The sequence below is a fragment of the Haliaeetus albicilla genome, chromosome 26, assembly GCF_947461875.1.
Source record: "Haliaeetus albicilla chromosome 26, bHalAlb1.1, whole genome shotgun sequence".
Lineage (NCBI taxonomy): Eukaryota > Metazoa > Chordata > Aves > Accipitriformes > Accipitridae > Haliaeetus > Haliaeetus albicilla.
The window spans coordinates 12,622,050-12,647,145 of NC_091508.1; the positions used below are offsets into that span (position 1 = coordinate 12,622,050).

The following is a 25,096-nucleotide window of genomic DNA, read 5'->3' on the forward strand; positions in this document are numbered from 1 at the left end:
CCACTGTTCTGGCCCTCTCTTGTGGTCCTTAACTATGACAGACTCATCCTCCTCTGCCTTCTCTGGGTCCAAAAGGAAACTCAGCAGAGAAACTCCATGCCTGCTGCAGACAAGCTGACAGCTAGATGCTTTCCCTGCCATGTGTGCCTACGCTCCATGGCATTGCCCTTTAGGGCAGAAATATGAAGCTTATGGAGGGGCTGGAGCTGTTAGTCTACCTCGCAGGCTGATGTGGTGGTACTGCCCTGTGATGAAACCGGGGCTCCTCATGCAGTTGTGGTTTAGCATCTGTATCTGGACAATTTTGGGGCTATCCATGAGCAGTTCTTTCTTAAGTCACTGGTGAAGAACCTGCCCTTTTGCTTTAATGTTATATTGCCAATATTTAGCGCTTAGCTATGCTCTATGAGGGTGTATTGTTGGCTCAGTGTTTGAAGTATACACCATTCCCAAGCCCTTGCTTTTACCGCACTGGGTTTTTTTTTTTGTGGTGTTTCTCATATATGAGATGGCTGAATGCTGGGGCAAAGTATAAATTATGAGGACTTCAGGGATGGCTTTGCTCCACCCTGCAACTAAGCCATCTCTTATAACATAGCAGTATATAAATGACTACATAGGCATAATGTCTTTTACATGCCCACAGTGGCACAAGGAAGCCTGAAATGTAAATTATATTCATGCAGTGGTGAAAAGAGGATGCAGCAGCACCAACTGCTTGACTGGCTTCAGTCGGTAACTTTTCTCCCCACTCTTCTTCTCTGCAGGTGACGAGGTGGGAGATTTTCCTTGTGGAGAGGAGCCTCCTGCCAGGCAGTGTGAGAGTGGGACCACCTGCAGGGAGTACTGGCAAGGGCCCAACTACGGCATCACCAACTTTGACAATATCCTCTTTGCTGTGCTCACCGTCTTCCAGTGCATCACCATGGAGGGATGGACCGACATCCTCTACAATGTGAGTCCACTGATAGGGCTGTAGGACTCCTGGGGTGCTGTTATGCATTGTGTTAGTTTGGAAAAGGTTGTTCTGGAAAAAAAGTAATTTAGTTTGTGCATTTTCCCCCCCCTATTGATTAGCATCCCAGCCTGTTTTTTAGGAGGATTATTCCTATTTTCTCGACGGTTGTTCTGCTGATCCTGTAAGAGCATATGAACCACTATCATGGCCTGTGGTCATTTGAGGCTACAGAATTTCTCACCTGCAACATGCTGTCTTGTGTCAGTGTGGTGTAGCCATGTGTAAGAATTGGTGTGTATTGCTCCAAGATGCCAGTGTGCTCTGTTGTAGGATGGGTGGGGGTGAGTAGGAGCATGTTCTCACGACATCCCATAGAAAATCAGTTACCAAATTGCACAATATAGGGTGGCAAAACCAGTGACTCATTAATATTTTGTACCTAGGGGTTTCTTCTCTTGACTGGGTCTAGCCTTCATGATCAAACTTGTAACCTACATCAATGAAACCAGCATCAGCTGGATGTTAGCACCAACATCCAGTACTAGTTTTGGCAACTCCAATCCAATTTTACAAAGCCCTATGAGTCACCTTCACACCTGGCATGACTCTGTTGGCTGTAGAGAAGATATACCAGGCTGAATTTTCTCGCTAGGGTTTTTGCTGGCTGTGCCTCCTGCCAGCCAGGACCATGACTGTCACAGCAACTCAAGGTGAAAACCTCTTGGTCAGTTTTACTATTTCCAATTTTACAAAGAGTAGGGCAACCTCACCCAATGAGCAACAACTGAATGACTCCACTGCCTTTCAGGCACTGTAATGTTCTCATTGGTGTCTGTAATTTATACCTACCCTTTTGAGGTGTCATGTCTTGAGAGGCAAGCACCTAACCCTTGCTAACAGGCTGGGAATAGAGCCCTTCAGCTGGTTTCAAGCATCTGGATCATATTTTCTTGCAAAGTATGACAGCTGCCCTTTGGGAACTGAAAGGGACCTGTGTATCTGTTGCAGACCTGTTCTTCCCAGCTTTGTGATTTGCTTAGGTCTTCACATTCTTCTACAGTGGGTGTAAAGTGCTATGGTTTGGGTCTGGAGGGTGGTCCAGCTGTTTTGTACTTTCATTTTCTATGGTAGTAAAGGACTTTATCAAGTACAGGAGCAGAAAGGAGGGAGCGAGTGGTGATGATTAGCAATGTATGGCTACACTGGCTGCTTTCTTCCGTTGACTGTAGAAGGAAGGACAATCTGACAGCTGTGCATAGATGATCTGAATTGCCCCACGCTGTCCTAGCCAGAAGTGCTAATGTGGAAAAATAACTAAGGTAGGCATTAATAAAGCCTCCAGACTATTTCACTGGCTGGTAGGACTAAAAAGTGTTCAGTCTACTTCATTATAGACTCTAGACCCATGCTGGGCTCTTTTGCAGACCTTCCTGTGAGGGTTTCTGTAGCAACAGGAAAGTATTATTAATATCAACCACAGTAAATTGCAAGGTACAATTCTGCTGTGTTTGAAGCCAATATATCTGATTTATTACCTTCTCCATTCATTGCTCAGTTCCTCCATTTCTTCCCAGTCTCTGCCCACTTAGAGCGATATCTAGAAGTGCCCATTTCCCCACTGCATGCCCTCCCCTCACCCTGAAACTTCATCATACAACCAGTTTCTCCCATTCTTATTCAGCAATCCCACTCCTTACTTGTAGTGCCAACTGTTATAAGAAAGCCCATTAGTATCCTGGCTGGAATTGATTAATCAATATGTGGTATATTAGATCATCTTCTCCCAAACTGCCTTTTGTACCACATGCAAAAACCAGGCTTACTATTGGGGTATTGATTTTGGGTGTTGCTTTGAAAACTATTATAGTATCATTCTAGATACCCATTAATCTAATTGGAAACAGATGCCTGGATGAGATGCAGTTGAGTATTTGTTGTATAGTATCAAGCCTTGTCTGAGACCCCAGCTTAGGTTTTAATGCTTGGTGGGTTCATGTCTCTGACAGATGTGAGGGTCTCTGGTTGGTCTGCTTGTTGGGTGGAGGGCGAGTGGTGTGTGTCGTGCCATGGGACTACTCGGCAGATGGCTTTCATGTAACTAGTGCCAGCAGCCATCTCTGCCCCCTCTCCCTTGGCTCTGCCCTGCATGCTGTGTCACCCCCTCCCTGCGCTGCTCTGCTTGCTGAGGAGCTGGCTGTGCTTTTGCAGGTTAGTAGCTGAGAAAAGATGTGGGTGGAGAAGATCCACTCTGTGCAGCCCTTAACTTTTTCACAGCTTCAGTCATCTGCTGTTTTCTGGCCGCTTGACTTTCATTTTGGTTTCTTCTGTGCCTACTCTTAAGTTCATCAGATTTAAAAACAAAACAAAAGCCCAAACCACACTGCAGCAATGACTGAAAACCTGGCATGGTGGGTGTTTGTGGATGTCAGACTGTGCAGAGGTTAACAGCAATGCAACCAGTCCGTCCATCCAGCACCAGGCAGTTCAGCAACTGCATATTAATGCTGCCTGAATCAGCTGAATCCCTACTGGACCCATATTGGGTTGATATGGGAAGAAACTGGAAGATGTTGCCTCTTGCATCCAAAACTTGAACGGTGGGGTAAGCGAACATGTGTCATGGTCCTTCTTGGTTTGTGGAGGACAGGAAGTAAGCCAGCATATTTAGGCTCAGACAGCGGGTGAGTGTCGGAGGTTATTACTTGCTCAGGGAGCTTTGATTCATCATTTGGGTTCTCTGCTGCTAGGGAGAATGTTTTTGGCTAGGAAAATTTTGCAATGGTGGAGCTAGTTTCCCTGCCAGCCCCAGCCTCTGGCCTGCTTAAGGAAACCAGCATTCCCCTGATGCATCAGAGCTGAGCTGTGAACCTACTTTCAATGTTTTGCTTAATTAAGATTTGCAAAAGGCTGTGGGACCACAAGAGACAAGATGCAGTCTGTGTAAACAGTGATTATGCATTAGTAAGAAAAATGGCTAGCGCTTTTTCTCCCACTAAGTAGAAAGCAGGGAAAGCTGCTGTTCTTCATGCTCTTCCTTCACTCTTCCCTTTGTGTGCCCACTGCCACATGTTGGGTTTGGTTGGGGTAGGTTTGTTGCCTTGCTTGTGCAAACACTCTCCCTTCCTGCTGTTAAAGCAGGCAGCCCCACATGGGGTCCATTCTTAGGGCTGAAAACCCTTTGATGCCAGGCAGTCTAGGACCAAGACCCATTACGGAGAAGGTGAGGTTATGACTACTTCCTTAATGGGCCATTCATTTCCTTCTGGAAAATGGTGATTGATTTATTGCCCTGCATCAATAAGGCTTTGTTTATTGCTCCTCTTTTCCTGCTACTGCATTTGTTGTGGGGTGTTCAGAAGAGTTAGGTTTTTTAGTTTGCAGTGGTGATGGCTGGGGTCAGTCACAGGGTGAGACATGCTTTACCAGTTCAGCATTAATTTAACCAAGGGGAGAGTTTGCTCTGTCCTGAAAGCAGCTTTGAGACTGAAAAGTTGGTCTGTGGTGGCATCAGGCAAGCTGAAGAGTTTGGTGTAAAGTGATGTTCAGGAAAGAGGGAGCTTGGGCTTGAGTTTGATGGTTTGGCTCAGGTCTTTCCAAAGAAAGGAGGGTTATTCAGTCATTTCCAAAGGATTGAGATGACTTTATATGTGGTCCAGATGCAGCCTTCCTACAGATTTAGAGAAAAATAGCATCAAAGGCTAGGCTTTGCAGTAAGTAATCTACCTTGGAAAGATTCACCACTTCTCCTGTGATAAATTGAGCAATTAGGAGGGCAGGGAGAATGCAAGTTCACAAATCTCAGCCCAATATTTCCTTGCTGATCCACTGTTTATACTTTCACAGAGTTTCATTTTAATTAGGGCCAATGAAATCTTTCTAGCAAGACTTTATCTGGAAGGTGATTTATGCTTGAAGCAAAAAGACTGAATCATCAATTGGGTGAAATGCTTTAAGAATAAGCTGGGGAAAACTCCTTCCTGAATCAGCAGTACAATAGCATCAGAGCAATTGCCCCAGACAAGCACTTCTGTGAGCTGGAGATGTGTCAGCTGTGGCCTGTTTCTGCTCAAAAAGTCCAAGGAGCAACAGGTGATTTAGGAAAGTTGCTGTGTCCTGAGGACAGGGAAGAACATTTTCTCCAGTCAATGGAGTGCACTTACCTCCTGCTAATTCAAGGCCACAAAGTGATCTGGGAATGCATTAAAATAGAGTGACTAAACTGTTTTCCTCACTGTGGGAGGACTCAGTGTCACCTTCCAGTGTTGTGAATAGTTTTTCAGTCTAATCCAGTGCAGACAGATCAGAGATCCCTGAAGTACAGGCAGAGCATCTTATGGATCGTGAACTTAGGGGAAAAACCTACCTAGAGCACCAGCTCACTGCGGGCAGCGATGCTGCTCAAGTACAACATGTCCTAGAGTAGCAAACCTGACTTCTTTTTCTGCAACTGGGACTAGTTTAGTCCCAGGCAGGTCCAGAGACAGGAGTTGTGCCTCTCAGCAATGTGGACGAGCCCCTGCACTGGGCTGATGCAACCATTCTGCATCCTAGTTTGGTGATGCTGACACAGGCTCTGCTGTGGGCTCTCTTGCTCAGGGTAGGCACTTTCTGCTCTAAGTAGTGTTCACCTGGAGCATCACACTGGGGTTGAGGGTGATGTGAGACAGCAAGGGTTGCTGCGTCCACTTTGCTTGTACTTGAGGGAGCCATTACTGAGGTAAAGTGGTAACTGGTGATCAGATTATCTCTTGGGAGCAATTTGTAAATTTATTAATTAGTTCTCATAAAGTATTTTAATATGTTAAGTATTACCATGCTGCACTTGTTATGCTTTAAGCATCGCTGTCTGACAATAACCAGTGCTGCTGGAGCTAGAGAATGTTAGCATTGCTGAGTGAGGAGAGTGTTTCCAGTGATGGCCTCCAAGTTCTTGTCAAACTAAGGTGCAGAGTCTGGGTAAAGAAAACTGGGGCTGAGTATTGGGGACAAATACAGAGGTGGGAGGAAATAATGCAGATACTCAGCAAGAGAAACTGTGGTGCCCTGGGATCTGACTCCTTCTGAGTCCTGATCTTCCTCCAGATCTAGTTTTCAAATTAAACAATGGTATTTTAGATCATCTTGTTTACATGCTTAGTGTTTGTGAATGACAGTGATTCATCTATTGCATTTTGCTAATATAGGCTATTTGGAGGTGTAGAACTTTTTAAAGAGGCAATAATATAACTCCTTGTTTCCTCTTCTTATAGCAGTAATTCTCATTTTTTCCCATGCAAGAACCTTATTTTTCATTGTGAAACACTCTCCTGCCTTTGATCCTGATTGCCATGGGAAGCTCAAATTGTTTTGCAAAGTGAGAAAAGCCTGAAAAGTCTTGTGCCTGCCCATGAATTCCTCAATTAAAACAATTCTTTTACTATGCTAAGTAGAAGCATCGTTACAAAGCCTGTAACCAGAGAAGAGACACACTGGTGGCCTTCATGAGGTAGCTAGGGTAGACCTAGCACTGTAGCTGTGGTTAGCTTGGAGTGCAATGCTTTCCGTTGTATACTCGGTGGATTAGCAAGGTTTTTAAGCTCCTTGCTATGGTGGTTACACAGCCAGCACTGTTTGAGCTAGCTGGTCTATACCCCTCAGTGAGGTGTAGTCATGCCTTTGCAGTGGAGGTGCATGATGAGCTTCCAAGGAGCTGAGGAGTGTGGTTTGTGGTCCCAGTTCTCCTACAGCAAACCACAGGTCAAACCTGATTCATCTGAAGTTGGCAGAAGTCTTGATGTTGACTTTCAAAGAGCTGGGTTTTCACCTTTTATCTTTCCTCTGCAGGAGTTCAAAGCTACATGGTGGAATTTGCTTTGCAAAATAGGGACTCCTTGCAGGAAAGGAGAAATGTCAAAGTGTACACTCACTCTCTTTTGATCTTAATGGCAAGAGATTTTCATGTTTCTTCTATTTTCTACTGACAAATATTAGTGTCCAGTGGGTATTTCAAGACTGTGGACTGGGCCTAACCTAATATGCTTGTAAGTAGGAATGAACAGTTCAAATAAAATATAAGTCTACCCTAAATTGGATCCCAGCTAGAACTTTACCCTCACTGAATTTAGAATAGCTTATGATTCACTTGGTATTTTTCATTCCCCTTTATGTCTTTGATTTCTTGATTTCTATAAAGACACAGAAATAGAAGGTTGGGATATAATCATTGTTCCATTTCCAGCCCAATCCCGAGATGGTTTTGTTGGTGGGATGGTGGATATGTTGGGGCTTGTAGGGGCAGAAGAGAATCTGTTTGATCCAGTTGTTTGGAGAGCTCACATTTGCCTTTGTGGGGGCATTTATCTATAAAGATTGAACCATTGCCACTTGGTCTTCATCAGTCACAACTGTGAGTTGAGGAATCAAAGGTGATGTTCCCAGGAGGAGTTTGGATGTGGCTAGCACTGGCTGCCTGGACTGCGAGATGGTTTCCTGTTCAAAGCCCACCAGGAAGGGGGAGGAAGGGTGCAGGTGAATGTGCAACAGAGAAGTAGAATGGAAATAAATAACATAAAAGCAGCATCCCTTCATCTTGGATGACTTGGATTAAGGTTCCTCTTGGCTTGCTGCCTGCTTGTGAGATTCCTCCTGGGCTCAAGAGCCCCCACACTTTCAAGCACCTCTTAAACCTTCCAGTTAAGGCTTAAAGGTGACTTAAGTGGCTTTTTGCTGGCCCTTTGCTCATGATTGTGGTTTCCTGTGAGGTTATGCACTTGGCTTTCCTAATGTGTGACTGTCACGCCCACTTTGGTATAGCAGTAAATGCAATAGCAGAGCCTGTGGGACTCTGTGAAGGTGGCTTTGAAATTGCTCTTCTCTCCTAACACATCTAATGTGCTGTTGTCTGCTGTCTGTCAGAAATGACCTGAAGCCAGTCCACTAAAGCACAAATCTATAATTGCTGGATGCTGAGATGGATGAGAATAAATGAGGTTTTGTTTACAGTGATATTTGTGTGTCCTGGGGCTGGCAGCCTGCGGTGTTAGTGGCTGAGGTGGTTTATGATGGGTTCAGTCTGCTATGATTACTCTTCGTGCATGTGCGTGTGTATCAGCTCTCCTTGTTCTGAATTAACATATTGAGGAACAAAACTGTTTAGCCAGCAAAAGTGTGAGCAGACAGGAAAAGGGGGAAAAAATTAGCTGAAATGCTTTCCTTACATTATGTTAACAGGAAGAATGAGCACAAGGAACGGTTTTGTTTTGCCACTCTGAATGACACAACACATTTCTGATCTGGTTTCTTTCTTTTACACTGCATCCTTTGTTGTGTTCAAGGGGCAAGCTTTGCTACAGTTGAATGTGGGGTGTCAGGACCCAGGGCTGGAAGAGAGCAGTATCACCAAAACAGACCGGGGGACCGATGCCACGCTTGGCATTAACAGCTGCACAAGAGCAGCATGAAAACAAGGGTGCTCTGCTTTTACTTGGGCTTTCTGATATTGTGTTGCATGAGCTGAAAGGCTCTCTGGGAACACAGTATGTGGCCAGGGCCTCAAGATTTACCTGGGTCGTCAAAGAGGTGGACATAGCCCTGTTGGAGATCTAATAATGCAGCACACTGTGGGAAGCGAGGAGCAAACAGATGAAAAAAAATTAACAATGATAAAGCAAGCAATGCTTAGAGGTGTGTGAAGAAATGTGCCACCACAGTCTTGTCCATAGCAAAGAGCCTGTTCTGACTTCTCAGCTTTTTAGAGCATCTCAGAGCCAAGAACACAGAGCATCTGCCTAACAGCTGGGTTACACATATAGTGTAAAATTTCCCACAGCCTTGTCTTGGGGAGAGATTACCCTTGGGACCTGATGTTCACCAGTGCTGAAATTTTCTTGTCACTGTGTGTTTGCTCTTGGAAATGCAGAGTGCCAAGGGAGATGCCTGGGACCAGGCGCCACGTTATGGAGCCAGCAGTGCACGTGTAATGTGCTGGTGTCGTGGACTCATGATGGAGATGGGAGCTGAGCTCCCGTGCTGTGTTTAGGTGCTGCATGGATGTAATTGTGCTCTCTTTCTCCCTGCAGTTTCATAAAGAGGAGAAAATGCCCTAATGTTATTAGTGTTAAATTGCATTCACTATTGAGTTAGGATGACTTTAATTTGCTAATAGGAATCAGCCATCTTATACGCGCACACAAAGGTGATAGATAATTCCCAGTCTCTTGCTGCTGCTATGGGGCTAATGTTGATTTCTTGTGTTTCAGTATCACTAATCACTTACAGGAAAGTTGGGCAGCAATGGCAGGATTAGGAGCAGGCAGCCAAGACCCTAGCAGCAGCTCTGAGTGCAGGATCGGTGCGACAGTGAATAGCTGAGCGAGAAGAAGTGAAGAGCCTAGACTATGGATTGGTGCTTCTGCAGAACTCGTACTGGAAGTCTGCAGAAGGCAGGGACTGACTTAGGGATGACAAAGTCCTTGCAAGAAAAGCACAGAACATATCAGCCAAACTATTAACTTGAGCACAAAACTATGTTGGAAGTTCTGGCTGGAGCCTCACCATATGTGAAACCCATCCCAACAGAGAGCCTGCATGTGGCCTGTGCACTGCCCATGTTCCATTTATACCTCTTCTGATGTCTTGAATGGGTTGATGTGTAGACCTTCTTCCAGCTGGTTGTAGAGGTGTGTATTTCACTCTTTTTTCCTGCTGGTTTTAGGCCTGCTCCATCCCATTGTGTTGTTATGACATGTATTTTGCTTGAGTGGCAGGGAGGTTTATTGTTATGTAGAAAAAGGAGTCTTTTAGGTCAAAGTTCATTCATTTAGATTATCATTATCACTTGTGTGTGACAGTCATGTAGCTCTCAGCATCTTCCCTAAGTTTCAAAAATTCTTGTATAAACAGAATAGCCTATCACCTGTGCCCTGCTGCCAGGCAGAATTCTAGTAGCATAAAAATAACCAAATTTATCCATGCCTCAAAACCCTCCCTAGAGCTCCATGCCCAAACTGTCCTGAGCATCTCACTCTTGAGTGGAAAGTGGACTGGATTTTTCATCTCCTTTTTCCCCAGAGAGAAGCCTCACAACAGGGTTTGGAGTAACATATTTGCTACTAATGAGACCATGTCAGATATATATAATATAGCAGTATAATAAATTGGTGTGTTCAACAGACTTGTAGTTCAGCTGAAAAATCCCTTGGAGATCACAAGTTTCCCCTGCCTAGCTGAACTGCTCTGCTGGCCCCTTGTGAGAGAAAAGCAGGTGGTAACTGGAGGAATCTGTACAACTGGTGGATCCTGTGTGGAATGATGAGCTGTCAGTACAACAATCTTATACCAGTCTAAATTCTGCCTTGGCTGATATCCATTTATTCATGCTTTCCTTCTGGATTTTGGAGGGCCATAGGGCCCATTTGCCAAAGGGCTGAACTCCCAGATCTTTTAGGGATGCAGTGTTACTGCACGGCAGGCTTCGCATACTTCCTCATCTGGAAGGTTTTGCAGAAATCCAAAGATACTGTAATAGAATATGTGGAGCATGTCTAAGGCTAAAATGGCTTTGAAATATTTAGGTGCCAAGATGGGTGCGATGCATGTCTCTGACCATGCCTGGGTCTCCATCTGTCTCGAAACACAGACTGTCTGACCCTGTGCCCGCATGGACGTTCTCTCTAAGGCTAAAAGGGTTGGAACATTTCAGCCCTGATTCAGCAAATTACCCTGTTTGGAAAAGTACTTGAGCAAATGTGTAAAGCTGAGCAAGAGTTTAAGTGCCTTGCTGAATCTTCTGCATTTTATTTAATGTCTCAGTGAAGGTATACTCAAAATGACTGTGGGGTGGCCACCTCCAGGTTTAATAGGAGACATTTAAGATATACAGCAGGAGAGTGACATATATCATACAAACTTAAAAAGCCCCTTCAACAGAGCAATTGCTCTCTGAAAAGAAATGAAAATCTCTCCAAACAACAGCTTAATCATCAGTGCTTGCCAAGAAGTAAAAACTCCAGCTGAAGAAATTCACTTGCAGCTTGACAACATTATAGCATCGAGGGTACAAGCAGCTCTCTTACATGCCCAGCAATTGCTTTCCTACACAGGATGAAAAAGGCAGCTGCATGCTTTCAGAAGTATGCCAGTCTGCTTATGCCATGACTGCTGCATCTGGGTGTTGGAGTGGAAAAGAATAACAGAACGCTTCTAAGAAAACCAAAAGTGAAGACTTTTTTTGCTCTTGTAGTTCCTACGGCAACCCAAAATACCTGCAGCTGTAGGTGGAACCTTCTGTTCTCTGACAGAAGAGACTGGCTGTGTGGGGGCTCTGGGAGAAAGTCTTTGCCCTTTAATCTACACACCACCTGCCCTGGGGTACACAGGAGGAGCAAAGGCAAGCTGCTTTAACGGGTACATTGTTGGTGTATTGGTGTGGCGTTGTATCTGGGTGACTTGGTGGTGGGACGAGTGGGATGCTTTGTGTGTGGGTGCAAGGCAGCTCAGGCGGTGCTGGGCTAAGGGACTCCACAGGTGGGTGCCATCAGGGCTGTTTTCTGGGTTGTGTCAACAGCAGAGAAGACAGGGAGAAGTCTGCTTGGGTAGAGGTCAGTCTGTTGGCATGTGTCATGAGGGTGCTACAACAAGGTGCAAGTTGAAGCTGCTCTTTGGCAGAAGGTGCCATCGTTCTCTTTTGCCTGCCTTGAGGGTCAGCACTGGTGACATTCAAGCCTCCTTTCTTTTTATAGAGTTACAGGATGGCTTGTGTTGGAAGGCACCTTTAAAGGTCATCTAGTCCAACCTCCCTGCAGTGAGCAGGGACATCTTCCACTAGATCTGGTTGCTCAGAGCCCCATCCAACCTGGCCTCGAATGTTTTCAGGGATGGGGCATCTATAGCCTCTCTGGGCAACCTGCCTTTCCTCCAACAGATAAAATTCCCAGTGCTATAGAGACTTTCAAATAGGAAATTTTTAATCCAGATATTTTTTTCCAGCAACATCATCTTATTCTTTCTTGTGTTCTTTGTGCCAAAATCCAGCAAACGCTCTGCAAATCCCTTGCAGGAGGAAAATTGCCCAGTAACTGTGGAAAGCAGGATAACTGCTCATGAAACGAGAAACTCTAGGTCAAAGTCACCTTGCCTAGTGTCCAGACTGAAAAGTCATGCAAAAGTGAGAGTTCATCTGCATGGGTTTGTAGCTGTGTAGGAGCTCAGGGTACAGCCCAAGCAGCTGGAGAACTTGCATTGGCTGTTATGGTGGAAGCACCACTTGTCATTTAGCTGGATTAAAAATATTTGCTCGTTTATTTGTGAACAAAGAAGCAGGTAAATTTGGAGCAATTATCCTGTGCAGAGCTTGTAGTGCTGTAGCCATGCTGATAGCAGCCATCGAGCTCACTGGCCAGAGGTCAGCTCCTCACAGGGTCACGGAGTAATTATAGACACAGACTGCAGCATGGTGAAACCTTCCAGTAGTAGAGACCAGCGCTTGCACAGCTGCTCCATAAGCCATGGGAGGAAGCCAAGAGAAAAAAGTGGATAGTTCCCATTTTTTGGACCAGATGTTTCCTTAGCAGTGCAGGTGTAACTTGAAGCATTTGATACTGTGTTTTAATAACAGTTAAGTCACCTGCTCATCAACTCAACACAAAAAGCTGGGTATACCTGCTTATTTTAGGGTTAGTTTGTTTATTAGCTTGGTTTGTGGCAAAACCTTTTGTTGTTCAGCACTGTCCCTCCTAGTGAAGACTCTTGAAATATGGAGAAGAGCAGCTCTGGCTAGTCTCATAATTTTCTGCAGACTTAATGAATTTACACTATAGTAAATATTTTCACATTTAAATTTGGAATTTCACAGGCAGTTTTCATTCAAATTTGGAACAATTGTGCAAGGCTTGTGGTTAAGAAAAATCTCCCCCCCCCCCCCCCCTAACAGGCAGTTCTTTTCTATTTAAAATGTCTTCATAAAATCTTGTGAAATACCTTTAGATGGAGCTGAGAGGATCATGACCAACTGTTTTTTGTTTTGTCTGAAACAGGAAAATGGTAGTGATAAAATAGCTTTTGACTCTAGGCCTGAGAAGTAGGGTTTGCATTGCTGAAGGACTGTTGGACTTGGGAGCTTTGCCGTGCTCTGAAGTTTGTGCGACTGAGCTCTCAGCTCCAGCTAGTTCTGTGAGCTGTAGATGTATCTAAAATGATATTTTCTGCTTATAATTAACTAGAGAAGCTGTACTGCTGGAGGTAGTCTCATTAGAAGATAAAATGAGAGGGTGGCCTAACCTAAATAGATCGATACTCTGCTCAATCCCAATCCTCTGCTGAAGAAAGCATGCATGTAATAGCCATTGTTGTAATTTTATACAATGGAATCAAGACTGTAATTCATTTAAACAGTTTTCTGCTATGGAAAATTTCTTGGGAAGCTTTTGCTGGCAATGTTTAGAGGGAAAATCAGGAAGGATCCAGATCTGCATTTAAGATGATGAGGAAGCCTGCGCATTATTCTTAGGTTTGTTATTATCTACAATGATTTTGGGCACTGACCCACAATTTCCTATGTTTAAAGTCAGAAAATGATTGAGTATTGGATTGTTTCAGTGTTCTGGGAATCGGTCCATGTGACTGGCTCTGTCTTGCTGACTTAGGGGCTGCAGACCACAGGGGCTGCTGAGTGGGAGTAAAAGTTTATTCTGCATCTACTCACTAGAACAACAAAACCTATGTTTTGGTCTGAATGCATCCTAATCCTTATCTAAATATCACATGTATCCATGAGCAACCAAACTGAACAGAGCTCTAAATACGTGTGTCTGTGTGTATACATAATGTATTTCTCCCTCCTTTTGACTTTAGGAGTTCACCTGGGGACAGCTTTGGCTCTTCAGTGAAAGATAGCAGATATGTGAAGCCTTGTTGGTTAGCTTTGCAGTATAAGAAAAAACATCAAGAGAGCACTGAATTTATTCTAAGTGTAACTTGACTTACACATGAGTCTTCTCAAGCAATGAATGACATGTAAAGCGCTCTGGCTTTCCAAGAATTTCAAACTTAAAAGCTGTGCCTGTTTTTCAAGGCGTGACCCTTTCTCAAACTCTGCACAACCCAACCCCAACAGCCTCTGTGCTAACCTTGTGTGGGGACCTGCAGTGCTCTCTCTACCTTTGCAGAAAACAGAACTTGGTTGTGTACTCAGAGAAAAGAAACTTGAAGATAAATATGAGAGGCACCTGTGGTGCTGGTTTGAATCTTAGAGTATCTTGGCATTTTGCTGGATGAGTTGGCTGCCCCCTTAGCATCTCAGTTTGAGTTACATTTAGGTGAAACTATTTGAATTACTTGGTCTTGCTAGCTATTTCGCTTTTAGATTTATGATGAATATTGAATGCAGGTAGGGAAGGTTTGCTCTTTGTTAGACATTGTTTTTGAGGGTGCTGAGATAAATGGGTCTGACCTGGTGCAGATGCCCCCATGGCACTGCTGGGTGACCTGTGGGCTGAGCATTGTGGTCATCAGCAAGGCAGTGCCTTGGTCTGCTGTCATAGCTAAAGACTCCTAGCCAAGCAAAAGGTTTTGGGGTTGCAGCTAGTCCATGAGATGCACGTGGATGCCTCTGGTTACAGCTATGGTCTTTCTGGACTCTGTTCATCATTGTGCCTTTAACTTGCTGTGCGACCTCACAGAAGGTGCTCACGTATGTGAAATGCATGTTCCAGACAGCTTCAGTGCCATAACTGCCCAGTGGAGTTCATGGGGTGGCTGGTTGTGTGTTTGCTGGGATAATGCTTTCTCCCGAGTACCTCCACTATAGCTCTGACCTTCCTTGTGGTGAATGTGCATTACCTGTTCCCAATAGGAATTGCCTAGACCAAGTTTACATCCGTAATTAAAGTCCACAGCTGTTTAAAAATAAAAGAAAGGGGAGGCGAGATTATTAAAAAAATAGGTAGAGTCCCTTGGCCAGCCTGTAATTTTTGACAGTGAAAGAGCTTTCCCAGTGCCAGGCAGGCAAGCATGTTCATGAATAAAGTAGCTGAGTAAGTCCACACTAGCTGGGAAAGAATGAATTTTTTATCAAGAAATCCTGTTAGCATATTTACATATTGATTTATTGGTGCCATAAGCCTTCGGATCAAGGCATAAAACATCAGCATTTTTGCTTTTTCAGTCTCCCCAGCTCTGTAAGGCTGGAGAGGGGGAGAAACAAAGGGAAGGATTTGCTTCTGTTTAAGCTTGGCTGAATTAACATTATTACTGCATGCAACGACTATAGTTAAAACGTGTTCATACACGACTAGCAGTATTGCAAAATTAAAGTGCTGCCAGCTTCTAGGATTTTACTGAGACTCTTCTGGTATTTGGGTTGATTTTATGTGTTTGGATGCTTTCCTCTGAAAGCCCAGCTCCTGGATTTATGTGTTCAAGAGAATTATAGCTCCCTTCCTCTCTTATTTGGGACTAACTCTTGTCATTGGAAACAAAAGCTAGAAAATTTGAATCGTAAAGTATCAAAACCCAAGGGCTAATATTCTAGGTGTATGTCTTTATTTTTCCTTTTGTATGTATTTATTTTTCCTTTTTTAAACAATTATCTCTTCTGCTTGAGGCTTCCACCTGTATTTCCTGCCCCACAGAAAACGATAGGAGCTTTGCTCTCTTGTTTGATGTTGTGAAGATATCTCTTGAGCTGCCTTTCCCTCTCTGTTTTTACTGCCCACTATGTGAAAGGTATTTCTCTTCCAGAGGATGCACATCATTTTGGTTTGTGAGGGGGGTATAGTCATTCACCTTATGTTTAGGGTACCTGTACGTCCACTGGGGAAGCATAAGGCACATGTATCACACTTGTTGCCTGAGTGCTGTGCATTTGATTTTCAAACGTGCTGTGGCTGTTGTTTTGGGACCTCTGGGTGTCAGGGCAGCCCCGCAGGGTGCAGGGATGAGCAGGCAGAGGGGGATAGCTCTGTGACTGGATGGAAGCAGCATGGCCATGTCAGTGCAAAGGATAACCAGCCCTATGGAGAAGCAACAAGATCTGCATTATCAACTCTACAGAGCACTGGCTCAGTCTGGAAAACAGTGGTTTCTCTAGCAGAACATCGGGCAGGACTCCCTCAGAGCTGTGCTGCTGTATGGCATGGATGGGTACCGCTGTCTGGTGTGAAAGCACAGGGCAGGCAGGACTGCTACAGCATTTCCTGCTTTAGGTGTGTTTAGAGGGGTAAAAAAAGCACCTTTCCCAATTATTGGGACTGGTGTGATGTTAAAGGCAGTGACAGTAAGACAGTGGCTTCTGAGAATATAAAATGATAAATGAATGCAAATTAAGTTATGCTTTCAGGGTGATTTTCTGAAATCAAACTACCCCCCCTTGCCTTCTGCTCAGATATGAGTTGCCACTGCATTGAACGCTGCTGCCTTTTGCGTTCTCCTGCCCTGGACAGGCTCTTATGCCAACACCACCAAAGGGATGCTTTATCTTTTGCACCCCAAGCTTGTTGCAGATTCGGCTGGGCTCTTGGTCCAAGGGGATAAGAGCTAATGCCAGTCCTGGTGTCTCACCCCGTATCCATAGCTGGTGCTGTCAAGGCTTCTGGAGTCTTTGGTAGAGGTTGGTTGTGTGTGGTCTCAGGCCAGGAGTAGTTTTTTTTTGTTTGCAGGATGTGAGATACTCTGGCTTTGATTTTGATTCTGGTAGTGAGCAGCTCTGTGTTCTGCTTCTCTAAACAGCAAATGGCTGTGGGGCTGGTTGCAAGTGACTTTGCTTTTGGGGGCAGAAGGATTATCTTTGTTTCAAAACATCATCAATTTTAGTATCATGGGACTCAAAGGATTTTCAGGTATTTTTCATTTGATGCCCACTTGGGAACCAGGAGTTATGGATGGATCTGAGGAGTAACTGGGGGATTTGAACGAGGTGGATTGTTATTACAGCAGTGGACTGACCTCTATCCCGAAGGTAAAAGGGAGAGCGGAGTAACTCAAAGACCTTTTGCGAAGAGAGAGGATCTTTTCAGAAACACTGATTTGAGTGTAAATGTGCCAGGAGTTTAGAGTGCCTCTTCCCAGAGAGTTCAGTCTGAGCAGGTGTAAACCCAGGACTTGATTGCCATTGGCCAAGGTTCGATGTGAAAAGGAGTGCAGAGGCCAGTGGGCACTCTGAATGCTTTTCTTACAACTGCTGGTCCTCAAGACAACAGTATACCCCATCCGAAAGGGCCCCCATAAAACACATCCTCTATCATGAAATCTTTCCTGGTGTCCAAAATGCGCTTGGGACCTAGCATAAAGGCACAGGAGGCACAATTATAACATGCTGTAGGAGGAGATCAGGAGATCCTCCACTCTTGAGTTGATAAGTGGACCTCATATGGACCTTAGGGCTTCCTGAGATCCTGGCCATCTTATAGCCACATATGGAAACCTCCAGCTAAGGAGTTTTCCTCAAAGCACACATAACCAGATAAAACCACAAGAAGCAGTGTTTAAGCCTGACCCCAAATTTCCCTGCAACTTGCTGCGCTGGGGCTCTTGTATTTTAATTCACCCCCTCTACATACAAGGGCACCTGCTCTGAATGACCTAAACTCACTGAGCCCAGATGGAGGGAAGCTTGAGGCGGGTATTTGAACCCCAATCCAACCCTGTCACGCAGTACGTAGCACGTGTGGGAGTGTGATTTGGGCTGACCGCTAATTTCATTAACCAACCCATTCTAGTTTTATTCTTCACACAGATGAGCACACCAGGCAGGTGCTCTGGCATCTCCCTCCTGTGGCTGGTACAACCCCTAAGCATCAATCGGAAATGCACCTCTCTGCCAATTTAATTTTGCTCAGAAGGGTCAATCACCAGCACTCCCCCGTCACCGGCTGTCATGTCCCTGCAGAGCTGAACACCAGATGCTCTGTGCAAATGGACTGTAACATCTGAAAGTCAGTAACCAAAGTTATTGGACTGAATTTGTGCCAAGGTTGTATTTAAACTGGAACTGGGCGGGGGGAGCTTTTTTTCAGATTCTGGTATTTCGTATAAGCCAGCACACTGGGTCAGGACTTGAGAGATGGGACTTCTCTTGCTGGTCTGCTGGGAAATGTGGAAGGAGCTCTCCTTTCACCTGGCTGTGACCCAATTTCACCTTCTGTAAAGCTGGGGATAGCAATAGACTTCCTCAGTGCGGGGCTGGTGGTGTTTCTGTGTGAAAAAGGCTATGTAAGACTTAAAACATGAAAGCCTTTTAAAAAAATGTATTTCTTTTCTTCTTCTTGTTCTGTTTTCAATTGATCCAAAGAGATGTTGGGGAAAAAAGGTAGGAAAAAAAGAAGAAAAATGAGTATTTTTGAAAAGTAATAGATTTTAATACCTTTTTGGTAACTGAATAAATGGAATAGAGAAAAAATATTTCACAGCTCTACTGAATGAGATGTTAAGGTATGACTTTCTTGGGAAGGTGAGGAAGATGCTGTAGTCCTCCTCAGCAATTCCCAATATGTTATTGATGGGAGACTGAGGCCCCTTCTTTATCTCCTAGACCCCTGGACTTATTTCTGAAGGTTGCAATATTTTAAGAAGTTTATGGGAATCCCTCCAGTGCCCTTTTGTGGTCATCTTTGTTTAAAATAAAACCTGAAATGCAATAAAGTTATTCAATGTCCTGCTAGATTCTGGGCTTGAGAATATCTTTTTAAGGGGGAAGCCAAGTGTCTCGTGCTCTAATCTGACAAATATATTGGCCTGCATTCCACCAGGTTGGATTTTGGGGCAGAGGTATTTTCTCCAGGGTTTTCAGCAGAATGGGGTCCAGACTTTCCTCCAGGGATTTTGCTTAAAAATACAGTGCATGTAATAATGAATATTTCTTAATTAGAATAGGCAAAGCTTATGCTTGACCACAGCTATGCATTCAGGGACTTCAGATGCGACTTAGATTTGGTCTTGAACCTATTAAGTTCATATGAAGCCTGTATACCTCATTCTCCATCTGTGAAAGCACTTTGCACTTACCAGAATTGAAGATTGACACTTTGGGATATTATGGTATTGTGGACTATGTAGCATCTCAGAGAAGTGACTGGTTTAAATTTGAGTCTGTGACTATTTTGTGAATAGAGTAGGTCATCACTGATTCCACAGATTGAGCTCAAAATGGCTTTTCTCAGCAAATTTGAGTTCTCTGCCATCATGCTTTCTTGTGCAAGGTCTGTCTGTCTCTGACGAAGAGCTCAGTGCGAGTGTCCTGGAATAAATTTAATTTTCTTCCTAGCAGTTGGTATAGTGCTGTGTTTTGGATTTTGGATGGGAAGAATGTTGATAACACACTGATGCTTTAGTTGTTGCTAAGCAGTGTTTATACTAAGTCAAGGACTTACCAGCTTCTTATATTGCCCTGCCAGCAGAGGCTGGGGGTGGACAAGAAGCTGGGAGGGGGCACAACCAGGATAGCTGACCCAAATGAGCCAAAGGGATATTCCATATCATGTGACATCATGCCCAGTATATAAACTGGGAAAGTTGGCTGGGGGACACCACGGCTCAGGGTTTGGCTGGGCACCAGGTCAGCAGGTGGTGAGCAATTGTATTGTGCATCACTTGCTTTGTATATTCTCTTATCATTATTTTTATTATTGTTATTTTCCCTTCCTTTTCTGTCCTATTAAACTGTCTTTATCTCAGCCCATGAGTTTTACTCCCCCCCCCGAATTCTCTTCTCCATCCCACTGCAGGGCGGGGAGTGAGCAAGTGGCTGTGTGATATTTAATTGCCAGCGGGGGTTAAACCATGACAGAGAGTTACTTAGTGCCTAGAGAAAATGTGCTGGGTAAGGTGGGGCTCTGTGTGCTCATTGTACATGCTTTTAATATTTTTTATTTTGTTCTTAGTAATTTCTGTGTTCACCTAATCCTAAGAATAGGAACAGATAGAAATAAATCAACCATAAATAGTGTCACTAATTAACAGAAGTAGCGAGGAGTGAATTGTGAAAAATCAGATGAAGGGTAAAAGAGTTCATCTCTTGAAGACAGCTGAGAGTATTCCTCAATGCAAAAGCACTTATCCGAGGGAAGATTACACTTTAATTGCCCCAAATAAGTCAGGCTCTGCCATTGATTAGATTAAAGTGAGTAAACTCTAGGTGTACTATACATTTTGATTAAAAACATAGTAAAGAACTAATGGTCTGTGGTGTTTCAGCTTTGGCTGTATCTGTCAAATTAGATCCCTTCTTTATTGAACCCCACTCTGGAAACATTTCAAAAGGATTATGTGTTAGCCCATTAATTGCTTGTTTTTCACATCGATGGACAATGTGCTGAGCAAAGTGGTGGCAGAATTTCTTCCTTGGAAATCTGGGGCAATCGCCTCAGGGTTGCTACTCCTGTCAAAAGTGGCTGAAAGAAGAAACTTTAAGTGTAAGCAGCAGAATGGCTCCTTGTTCAGAGGCAAAGAGCATTGTTTTGTTGCTCTACTGGTAAAAAAGCGGAGTAACTCTTAAATCTAAATGGGTTTCTAACAGCTTGAGAGCCCAAAGCAGCATCTTTGCACAGCCAGGGAACACTAGCTGCAGATCTGCTGGCAGGACCAGCCTAGACCTTGTTCTGGGATTTGTTACTCAGATTGGTGCTGGTACGTGGGAGGATGGTCTGTGACTACATTTCTGCAGACACTGCCCTTAAGGTCTCATTTAAAGCTCCAAAATCAACAGAAGAACACCTATAAAGGCATTTTGGCTGCCTTTAGGTGCTGGCAGAGAAGCTCTGGGGAAGGCTGCTGCACAGCTACTCTCTTTGAGAGGTGCCTGCCAACCACAGCAGTAGCAAAAAGGGAATTCGACCCTGAGCCATGAAGCTTGGAGTGTGTTTCCTTAGCTCCAGTTGTGAGCAGGAGTGAGTTTGCATTGTGATGACTGTACCCACGGAGGTGCAGGTGCAGGTTCAGAAGGGGGTCTGCCATGGAGGGTTAGTCCCCCCTGCATGGGCAGTGCCTGGCAGCTGGCCTGCACTGACATCCTACCCTGTGCAGCAGCTTCCTGTGCAAGTCAAAGTCATCAAGAAGTCTGTGTAATTTATATTAATTATAGGCTTACCATAAAGTCAGTGTGTTCACATGTGGGTCTGTGGTGATAAGAGTTGTCCTGGTATAGCCTTGTGTGTGGACATTCCTGAGCTCTCTTTCTTCGTCCCAGTACAGCAATAAAGGGACTGCAGATGGGGCCAGCAATGATTTTGGGAGAAGGGCAAAGAGAATGATGGTGTTTTGATTAGAAACTTGGAAATCAGGAGCTGAAATGCAAGATTTTTTTTTTGCTTAAGTTCATTGCAGCACAACAGTCTCCAATCAGGGTATCCAGTCCCTGCCATGCACTAGCCAGCATTTTCCTATGGCAAAGGTCTTTGTTCTTCTGCTGCTTTTGTGTTGTCCAAGAGGATTTAATCAGGTTCAGCCATGTTTAATAGGTTGTTTGAATAAGTTATTTAAACATGTGCTATTACTACCTGGCTCACTTGGTCCTTGGCATGCGCTGAATGGGGTTGTGGGCAGTGCAGAGTGGTGGCAGGTCGTCTGTTTGCACCAGCTAGGAGAAGCTGTCAGCTTTGAGTTGCAGATCCATCAGGTCTCAGATTGACCCTTGGGGCACGGCCTTAGTATGCCAATTTGCTGGCTGCTGGTCAGTGGCACACATGCCTAGGTACGTGGAAATCCCCTATCCCTCTCGCCACATGAAATATAGATTTAGATTGTGTTGCAGAAGCCGGAGGAGAGTGGGAGTTTGTGAGCGGCTGTGCTGTCTGCTTAGAGAAAAGAGAGGGGCAGGGTTTGGGGGATTATTCTGTGTTTGACTTGGTCTAATTTGCAGTCTGTAAACCTCCCAAAACCTAGGATTTGCCACCTGTTGAACAGAGGCCGTCACTTGCCTGTTCATGAGGCTGCATGTAAACCAAATTTCACTTAATTGTGTGTGTGTTATGTTGGGATTGCAGAACCAGAATCTCATCGCTGATGCAAACTGTGATCAAGCAACCCCGGTAGAAACTGCTCAGGTTTCCCTTCCTTGGGGGCTGCTGGGTCTTTTTTCTGCAGGGGCTGTCATAGTTTTCCCAACAACTCCCCACTGCTGACGGAAGCCTCGCTGTCAAGGAAGCGCTGTGGAGTATTTACATGCTCCTTCCCCTACCAAACCAGCTCCCGCTCCCTTTGATCAGCCCTGTGTGAAGTCAGCAGCACGTGGGATTCGGCCGTGAGGCTGGCAGGCTGCGAGACCCCCCTGGTGATGCCCCAGCCACAGGGAGCACCGAGCTGAAAGTAGGCAGGGTCCCCAGAGAGCTGGCGTTGTGCTGCCGGGATGGTGATGGGCTGGGAGAAGGATGTCGGAGCAGGCAGGGCTTTGCTGACCATTTCATGGTGATGGGATGGGACTGGCTGGAGCAAAGCTGCTTCTGGTCTTGCAGCAGCAAGAAGCTCCAGCAACATGAGAAACTCGTCTCAGGGCAGCCAGACACAAGGGCTCTGCCTCCCCACATGCACCAGGAACATGGGCCATGGCCAGGGCTGCAGAAAGGAAGATGAAAGGTAATAGAAAAGCATTTTTGGTCTCTGCAGCACATTGCAAGCAGCAGTAGGCTGCTTTCAAGTCAATTGTTTCAAAACATATCTTTAAATGAATTAATAATCAGATGCAGCTGCCATCTTGTTAACATAATGAAGCAGTGGCCTAATGGCGCTCAGTGTCTGAGACAAAAGTGAGTGTTAATACTGGCCTTTCTCTGATGTTGGACAAGTCACAAAAGGCTTGGTTATGGGAAGTATCTTGTGCTTTGCTGGAGGACACTCCGTTCTCTTTGGCTTTATTGGGAGCTCAGGACATTAATCTCCCTGCATGACAGAAGCCGTTTAGCTTCTGCATTTGTTATAGATGAGAGTATTCACCCACCTACCTCTGTAGAGAGGTGGGCATGCTGGCACTGCTTGGGGATGCTGGCAATCACTCAGTGCTGTGTGAAAGGGAGGAGAGAGCCCCTAGGTGCTTAAAGCCAACTGCACAGAGACTCAACATATAAAGATTGTCCTTTGGCATTCAGCTGCAACCTGGGCTCTCCTGCTGAGCAGTGGCATCAGGCTCTGGGGTGGATGATGAAGCAGAGTCACATGAAAGAGGCTAGAAGGATGCTGTTGGGGATTTAGGTTAGACTTTCAGAAAGAAAGGTGAAAAAAAAAAAAAAAAGAAGGGAAAAGGAGGCACCAGCTGTGAATAGGCATGGTGGGTACCTCTTGATACAAGTGCCAGATCAGGGGGTGGAAGCAGCTTGGAGCTAAGCAGAGTTAGGCAGAGGGAGGATGGTAGCTGGGCTTGTTGGGAAGAGCACTCCAGGGTCTGGACAGTTTGTATGGGCTTTAGACGCCTGAGGTACAGATCTCTGGTTCTCTGCTGTGACCCTGAAAGTGTCCCTTAGATTTCCCGTGCCTCAGTTTCCCGCTGTGCAGCACCTTGCCTGTGGGAGTCTTGTGCTGTCAAGTTTAAGACACATGAGCTGTTTGATGCTGGTGCCCAGGGATTCTTGGAGCAAGGCTTCAGCTTCATGCGGGCACTGTTCAGGGGGTGCTTGTGAAGAGCCCTGCAGCTGTTGCGAACCAGTGGGTTCCTTGGCTCCTGAGCAGTGAGGGAGCCCTCCTGTAAGCCCTTACTGTATTTGGATGTAATTCTGGCACATCGTGACAAGTATTTCATTTCTCCTTCTTCCCTGTCGTGTTAGACCTGTGGTTAGGATCAAGTAGCACTGACAGTCAGCCAGGCGTTACACCAGTGAAATGTTTTAGCTGGAACATAAAAATTGATTTGATCTCTGGGATCATCCTGCTTAATGAGCAAGCCTGGAGCTGAGCCACAGCCCAAGCCCCAGTTGCTTTATGGGCGGAGGGCTGCCTCCTCTGCTCAGCGTGGGCAGGGGTGCCTGCGGAACTCTGCAGGCTCTCCCTGGAGGACAGGAGTTCGGTTTTCCTGGCAGCAAACAGATTTGATTCATTAAAGCATCTCAGCATGGCAGAGCCAGTGCCATAAACTGTGATTGGGTTCAAGCATGCTTGGGAGCACTGAGAAAGATGTTGCATGTCTGTGAAGGCTCTGCTTTCTTGGGAGAGGTTTTCTGTTGACCCTTTTGCCTGGTGTTTTGCCCTCTAGTTTGTCCTGGATCTCTGTGTGCGAGGCAGAGCAAACAGAGCGAGTCCCTGCCCTGCCCTGAGCATAAGGTAGTCTAGCAAATGCTCAGAGGAGGGTGGTTAATTAGTCATATTTCAGCACATTTCATTTTTAAGGGCTTTGATCGTGGCATGGAATTGTGGATCTGTCGCCAAGTTTGGGCTTCAAATGAATAAATAAATGATAAACGATCATTTGGCAGCAATGAACCTGCTGCACTCTCTTTGCATGTTTATGTGGTTTCCCTTCTTCCATCTGTTCCCTTCCTCCAGCTCTTCCTTGTGGGCTGGCTCTCCAGCCCCCCTTGCCTGGCTGACGGCAGTCCCCAGCCTTGCTGAATGGGACGCGCTTGCTCCAGCCATAGGCATGAATCGGTTGACAAAAGGAGAATTGAAGAACAGCCTCTAAATATAAAAATATGGGTTTCACTCTGGTAATCCCAGGAGAGCAGGCTGGGGCTGTACCAGGCACTTTCCCCAAGTGTTGGGGAAAAGCACTCGTCCTCAGTGCTTCATTTCCTCCGAACCCATGTGTATGGATGCCGTGCAGAACAGGGAAAGGAAATAGCTAAAAGTAGAGAGAGAGGAATGGAAAGACAAAACAGTGAACGAAGAAGTGGTGCTGCTGGGATGGGATGACAGGTATTGCAAAAGGCATTTAAAAACCCTAATGAGAGATTGGGCTGCACAGTGTTTTCCGTGTCTTTCTGCTCTCATTTTCCCAGCCTGTTTTCTCTTCAGCTTCATTTGTCTGTCACGCACTGGTTTTGCCTTTAGCAGGCGTGGTTTGTGGCGAGGTTAGTTAGTCCCTGTTCCTCTTGGGTGAGTCACTGATCAACTGACATAGATATTTCTGAAGATATTTGCTATTTGGAGAAATGCTTGTCATGTGTTTGATCCGGAGCATGTTACTTGAGGAAGAATTTGCGCAGATATGCACCATATTAAAAATGTCTCAGAAGGTATTTACTTGCA

The 25,096-nt window shown here is 45.1% G+C and overlaps 1 protein-coding gene across 11 annotated transcripts in view; it reads left to right on the forward strand.

Annotated features, from left to right (window-relative positions):
• Positions 1 to 25,096, forward strand: part of CACNA1B (calcium voltage-gated channel subunit alpha1 B) — a 310,731-nt gene that overhangs the window by 114,839 nt on the left and 170,796 nt on the right. For all 11 annotated transcript variants that reach the window (XM_069771710.1, XM_069771700.1, XM_069771699.1 and 8 more), the window contains one exon: positions 768 to 955. In XM_069771710.1, the coding sequence (XP_069627811.1) occupies positions 768 to 955 (188 nt within the window). The remainder of the gene's footprint in view (positions 1 to 767; positions 956 to 25,096) is intronic.